The following is a 6,986-nucleotide window of genomic DNA, read 5'->3' as shown; positions in this document are numbered from 1 at the left end:
CGATCCTCAGATCTCAGCCTCCTGAGTAGCTAGGATTATAGGCGTGAGCCACCAGTGCCCGGCTAGGTACCTAGTTTTTTAAGAAAAAACAATCTCAAAGGATTGTAAACAAAAGTCCTAAGTTGATTTCGTGTTGAACAAAGCTAAAGCAAGAGGATTGCATTTTAAATACTGGAACAAAAATTTAATTTGTTGTCTTTCATTTGTTCTCTCTCCTATCTTTCTCTTGGAGGTCTTGGTAAGTATCATTTTAAGGTTAAATTGAATACTTTATGGGTTTCTAGTGGAAAATGCAGACTTACCCTTAAAATGGGTTACTGATTATGTATCTCTGTGTGGGTGGATATGTGTTGCATGTTTTTACTATTTTACTACATGTTACTATTGTTGTTTTGATTCAGGGTCTCACTGTGTACCTCAGGCCAGCCTTGAAACTCTGGGTCTTCATGCTCAGCCTCCCAAGTAGTGGGATTATAGCATGTACCACCACACGTGGCTTGCTTGTTGGTTTTTGATAGTGAGGAAGAGCAAAAAAGAGCCAGATACCAGTGGCTCATGCCTGTAATCCTAGCTACTGAGGAGGCTGAGATCTGAGGATTGTGGTTCAAAACTAGCCTAGGTAGGAAAGCCTGTGAGACCTGTGTGTCTGTGCTGGTCTGAGGGCTTGAACTCAGGGCCTGGGCACTGTCCCTGAGATTTTTTTTGCTCAAAACTATTGTTCCACCATTTTGAGGCACAACACTATTTCGTGCTTTTTGGTAGTTTATTGAACATAAGAGTCTCATGGGCTTTTCTGCATGGGTTGGCTTTGAACCTCAATCCTCAAATCTCAGCTTTGAGAATAGCTGGGATTATTAGGCATGAGTCACTGATGCCCAACATCATCCAACATCATTGATACTCTTTTTTTTTTTGTCGGTTATGAGGCCTGAACTCTGGGCCTGGGCATTGTCCCTCAGCTCTTCAGCTCAAGGTGAGCTCTCTACCACTTCAGCCACAATGCCTCTTCCAGCTTTTTCTGCTTATGTGGTGCTGAGGAATCTGGCCTCATGCATGCAAGGCAAGCACTCTGCCACTGAGCAGAGTGCTTCATTGATACTCTTATCTCCAACTAAGCACCAAAAGACCACGAGTAAAGCTGTGGCTCGTGGTAGAAAGCTAGCTTTGAGCAAAATAGCTCAGGGACAGCACCCAGTCTCCCCAGGACCAGGAAAAAAACAAAAGCTGGGCTCCAGTGGCTCAAACCTATAATCCTTAGCTATTCAGGAGGTTGAGATCTGAGAATTGCAGTTCAGAGCCAGCCTAGGCAGTAAAAGTCCATGAGACTTTTATCTTTCAATCACAAAAAGTCAGAAGTGGAGTTGCGACTTAAGTTACTACTTTTTTTTGTTTTGTTTTGTTTTTTTTTGGGTCCCGGTCATGGGGCCTGAACTCGGCCTGAACACTGTCCCTCAGTTCTTCAGCTCAAGGCTAGTGCTCTACTTGAGCCACAGCGCCACTTCCAGCTTTTTTCTTTTTGCTTATGTGGTGCTGAGGAATCGAACCCAGGGCCTCATGCATACAAGGCAAGCACTCTACCACTGAGCCAACTTCCCAGCCCTTAAGTTACTACTTGAGCACTAACATTGAGTACTAACCTTGAGCAAAAGAGTTCAGAGGGGGCGACTCAAGTTACTACTTGAGCACTAACATTGAGTACTAACCTTGAGCAAAAGAGTTCAGAGGGGGCGACTTAAGTTACTACTTGAGCACTAACCTTGAGTACTAACCTTGAGCAAAAGAGTTCAGAGGGGGCTGGGAAGGTGGCTGTGATAGAGCGCTTGCCTTGCATGCATGAGGGCCTGGGTTCGATTCCCCAGCACCATATAAACAAAAAGGAAAAAAAGCCGGAAGTGGCACTGTGGCTCAAGTGGTAGAGTGCTAGCCTTGAGCTGATGAGCTGAGGGACAGCGCCCAGGCCCAGAGTTCAGGCCCCACGACCGGACCCCCCCCCCAAAAAAAAAAGGATATTTAATAATGTAAGTGCCAAAACTACCTGGTGGCTTACAGTTAAAAGAGTTATTTCTCAGAGAAATTTATCAGACATTTAACACACACATACACATACACATTAACTTCCTGCCCCTTTTACTTGGCTTTTAGATATTTTTCATTGTCCTGACACTTGCATTTCATTGTTTTGACTTTTAACCAAAATTTCTCTAAGAGCCTTTGATCTTTGATTGTGAATTTAAAGCTTCCTTTGTACCTTTTGTATTTTGGGGGGGGGGGGCGGGGGTTGGTAGTAGGGCTTGAACTCTGAGCCTGGGCGCTGTCCCTGAGCTCTTCAGCTCAATGCAGGCACTTTACCACTTGAGCCACAGTGCCACTTCCAGTTTTCTGGTGGTTAATTTGAAATAAGAGTCTCACAGACTTTCCTGCCCAGGCTGCCTTTGAACTGCAATTCTCAGATCTCAGCCTCCTGAGTAGCTAGGATTACAGGTTTGAGCCACTGGTGCTCAGCTCAGACATAAATTTCTTAAAGAAAACTTTACACATGTGCTAGGCACTTGGTGGTGGTTCAGACCTGTAATCCTAGCTACTTAGGAGCACCAACCATGAGTGAAAAAGCTAAGCAAGAGTGTAAGGCCCTGAGTTCAAATCCCAGTAGTAGCACAATAAAAAAAAAATACATATAAATTGCTCTGGATGAGCAGTTGTTTTGGCTTACACCTCTAATCCCAACATTTACGAAGCTGAGGCAAAAGGATTGTGAGTTCAAGACCTGCCTATGTTACACAGTGGGACTCTTTCATAGTAATTAAATAAAGAGGGCCTCATGTTCTCACTTGGCTTCTTAACTTAGGGCTGGTGTTCTACCATGTGAGACATGCTCCCAGTTAAAGCTTTTTACTGATTAATTGGAGAAAAGTCTCAAGGATTCTTCTTCCCTGGCAGGTTCTGAACTTTGGTTCTCATATTTTAGCCTTTGAAATAGCTAAGATAATAGGCACAAGTCATCAGTAAACGGCTTCTTTTTTGTTTTGATAGTACTGGGGGTTGAACCTAGCCTTTTTCATGCTAGGTAAGTATTTTCTACTACTGAACTACGTGCACAGCCTGACCCACATATTTTCTCATGTTAGAGTGAGCAGGAAAAACAGGAGCGCCTGGAAACCCAAAGAGAGAAGCAGAAGGAACTGATCTTGCAGCTCAAGACCCAGCTAGATGATCTGGAAACATTTGCCTATCAGGAGGGCAGTTATGACTCCTTGCCACAATCCATGGTCTTGGAAAGACAGCGGGTAAGTAGACCTCAGATGGAGCTTCATCACTTGGCAAGGTTAACTTGTCCCTGTGTTCTGGGACAATCTGTCCCAGATCAGTTTTCCCATGACCTTTGTTGGGAATTCCTTCTGGTCCATATCATAGGAAGCTTTTACTATTACCTGGGGGAAAAAATCTTTATTCAAACATAGAAAACACAGATTATCCAGAATCCAAATTGTTCCGAATAATGTCACTTGAAAGTTTTGACTACAATTGACTTGATAGAGCTTTAGAATACAGCAAGAAAAGATTAGAAATTCCAAAAAAGTCATGTGTATTCACTTTGAAGCTTCTAGAGAAACTAAATATGAGGCTTTTGGATCATCAGCCTCTTTGGATTATTTGCACAGTTCTGATGAGTAAAAGCTGACTGACCTCATAAAAGAATTTTTTTTTTTTGTGGTGGGGCTTGAACTCTGGGCCTGGGCCCTGTCCCTGCACTCTTCAGCTCAAGGCGAGCGCTCTACTGCTTGAGCCATAGTGCCACTTCCAGTTTTCAGTGGTTTATTGGATATAAGAGTCTCACAGACTTTCCTGCCCAGGCTAGCTTTGAACTGTGATCCTCAGATCTCAGCCTCTTGAGTAGCTAGGATTATAGGCGTGAGCTACCCCTCCCAGTTTATAAAAGAATTTTTACAGTGAGTGAGAGGACCACTTTTACCACAGGAACTGAAGATTTTTGTTACTTTTTTTTTTTGGGGGGGGGGTCAGTCGTGGGGCCTGAACTCTGGGCCTGGGCACTGTCCCTCAGCTCATCAGCTCAAGGCTAGCACTCTACCACTTGAGCCACAGCATCACTTCCGGCTTTTTTCTTTTTGCTTATGTGGTGCTGAGGAATCGAACCCAGGGCCTCAGGCATGCAAGGCAAGCGCTGTACCACTAAGCCACCTTCCCAGCCCTCTTGTAACTTTAAGAGAAGAAGGGGTTTTGTTTCTTTGCTTTGATGTGCAGTTGTATATCATTTTCTCACAAATTTAGAGGTCTGTGATTTTTTTTTCCTTCCCCATTTAAGGACAAAAATCTTGTTTAAATTCTCCTAATCCTCTTCTTGAGAATTCCAATGAATACATTTACTGCTATGGTCTTGATAGGTGATCATAGATGAATTAATAAAGAAATTGGACATGAATCTGAATGAAGATATCAGTTCCCTGTCCACTGAAGAGCTTTGTCAGCGTGTGGATGCAGCAGTGGCTCAAATTGTCAACCCAGCCCGAGTGAAAGAACAATTGGTTGAGCAACTGAAAACTCAGATTCGAGATCTTGAGATGTTCATCAGTTTCATCCAAGGTCAGAGGAGGGGATGGGAACACAAGTGGATGGATAAATAATTCTCTTCTGAATACTGATACCTAAAGATACCAGTTCTCTCTTTTATTTATTTATTTATTTTTGGTCAGACGTGGGGCCTGAACTGTGGGCCTGGGCACTGTCCCTCAGCTCTTCAGCTCAAGACTAGCACTCTTACCACTTGAGCCACAGCTCCACTTCTGGCTTTTTTTTTTCTTTTTTTTTACTTATGTGGTGCTGAGAAATCGAACTCAGGGCCTCATGCATGCAAGGCAAGCACTTTACCACTGAGCCACCTTCCCAGCCCTATAAGGTTTTTTTGTTTTGTTTTGTTTTTGGTACGGTCATGGGGTCTGAACTCTGGGCCTGGGCGCTGTCCCTCAGCTCTTCAGCTCAAGGCTAGCACTCTACCACTTGAGCCACAGCGCCACTTCCGGCTTTTTTTCTTTTTGCTTATGTGGTGCTGAGAATCGAACCCAGGGCCTCATGCATGAAGGCAAGCACTCTACCACTGAGCCACCTTCCCAGCACCCCTATAAGTTTTTTTTTCATATATTTTTTTTTGGGTCCGGTCGTGGGGCCTGAACTCTGGGCCTGGGCACTGTTCCTCAGCTCTTCAGCTCAAGGCTAGCGCTCTACCACTTGAGCCACAGCGCCACTTCTGGCTTTTTTTCTTCTTGCTTATGTGGTGCTGAGGAATCGAACCCAGGGCCTCATGCATGCAAGTCAAGCGCTCTACTACTGAGCCACCTTCACACCCCCTATAAGTTTTTTTTTAAGTGTTCCTTTGTACTTGTGATTGTAGATGAAGTAGGAAGTCCCTTGCAGACAGGAGGTGGACAATGTGAGTGCAAGACTGATGGAAAGACAGGAAGTGGCTCTACCAGCACAGGCAGTAGTCGGATGCCTCCAGGAAACAGCAAAAGTAAGTAAAGCTTCCAGAATTGGCAAGTCTATACAGAAAGTAGATTAGTGTAGCCAGGTGTGGTGGCACATAACTATAATCTCAGCACTTGGGAAGCTAAGGCACTTGAGAGTTCTGAGGTTGTTCTGGACTAAATAGTTAGACGTTATATCAAAAGGAAAAAAAAAAGTGGGGCACCGGTGGCTTATTCCTGTAATCCTAGCTACTTAGGAAGGTGAGATCCAGAGGATCATAGTTCAAAGCCAGCCTGTGACTTTTTCAGTGTACCTCTTTGTTATTATGGCTTCTTGCTGATAAATCATTGTCTTCTAAACAGTGAAGGCAGAAGATGTGAAGAGAGTCCGGGAAAGAGGGCTCCATCTGATGCGGCGAGCACTGGCTGTGCTCCAGATCTTTGCTGTTAGCCAGTTCGGTTGTACCACAGGTCAGATCCCTCAAACCCTGTGGCAAAGGGGCCAAGCAGACAGAGACTATGCTCCCTTACTTAAGAGGCTAGAGGTATCCGTAGACAGAGTGAAGCAGCTAGCCCTGAGACACCAGCCACACCACTGTGTCATCACTTCTGCCAACCTTCAAGACCTCTCTCTGGGAGGCAAGGACGAGCTGACCATGGTGGTGCGGAAAGAGCTGACCATGGCTGTGAGAGACCTGCTGGCCCATGGACTGTATGCCTCCTCCCCTGGGATGAGCCTTGTCATGGCTCCCATTGCCTGCTTATTGCCATCCTTCTCCTCTGCCCCTGAGACGATGCACCCCTGGGAGCTCTTTGTAAAGTACTACCATGCTAAGAATGGTCGAGCTTATGTGGAATCCCCATCGCAGAAGCTGTCCCAGTCCTTCGCCCTGCCTGTTACGGGTGGCACTGTTGTAACCCCCAAACAGAGCCTACTGACAGCCATCCACATGGTTCTGACAGAGCATGACCCTTTCAAGCGCAGTGCTGACTCTGAGCTGAAGGCCTTGGTGTGCATGGCACTGAATGAGCAACGTCTTGTGTCCTGGGTAAACCTTATCTGCAAGTCTGGGTCACTCATCGAGCCCCACTACCAGCCCTGGAGCTACATGGCCCACACAGGCTTTGAGAGTGCTCTCAACCTGCTCAGTCGCCTCAGCAGCCTCAAGTTCAGCCTCCCTGTAGACTTGGCTGTTCGCCAGCTTAAGAACATCAAAGATGCCTTTTGATGAGAATGTTCTGGCCTTCAACACCTTGCTCTGTAGGAAGAGGTGTGCTAGTGTTCTACAGTAAGCCAGAGGGTCAGGGAAAGGGTTGAGAACATTTTTTGTCGATCTTGCTTAGATGGTCAGACAAATGGGTACATACTTTGCCTCCTCTCAACTTAGCATTTTGGAAAGGTGTGTTAGAGACCCTTTTATTAAAAAACTATTTCTGAACTGGGCACTGGTGGTTCACACCTGTAATCCTAGATAGCCAGGAGGCTGAGATCAGAGGATTGAAGTTCTA

General features: G+C 45.4%; 1 protein-coding gene across 1 annotated transcript in view; it reads left to right on the top strand.

Annotated features, from left to right (window-relative positions):
- The window catches only part of Rundc1 (RUN domain containing 1), a 10,470-nt gene extending 3,484 nt beyond the window's left edge, over positions 1–6,986 (top strand). Inside the window, exons 2-5 of the mRNA XM_013031957.1 lie at positions 3,126–3,284; positions 4,401–4,599; positions 5,405–5,524; positions 5,841–6,986. Of these exons, the coding sequence (XP_012887411.1) occupies positions 3,126–3,284; positions 4,401–4,599; positions 5,405–5,524; positions 5,841–6,706 (1,344 nt within the window). The 3' untranslated portion in view covers positions 6,707–6,986. The remainder of the gene's footprint in view (positions 1–3,125; positions 3,285–4,400; positions 4,600–5,404; positions 5,525–5,840) is intronic.

Source organism: Dipodomys ordii, unplaced genomic scaffold (genome assembly GCF_000151885.1).
Source record: "Dipodomys ordii isolate 6190 unplaced genomic scaffold, Dord_2.0 Scaffold147, whole genome shotgun sequence".
NCBI lineage: Eukaryota > Metazoa > Chordata > Mammalia > Rodentia > Heteromyidae > Dipodomys > Dipodomys ordii.
Note: the sequence above shows the minus strand (reverse complement) of the source record. Positions and strands in the feature narration are given on the sequence as shown.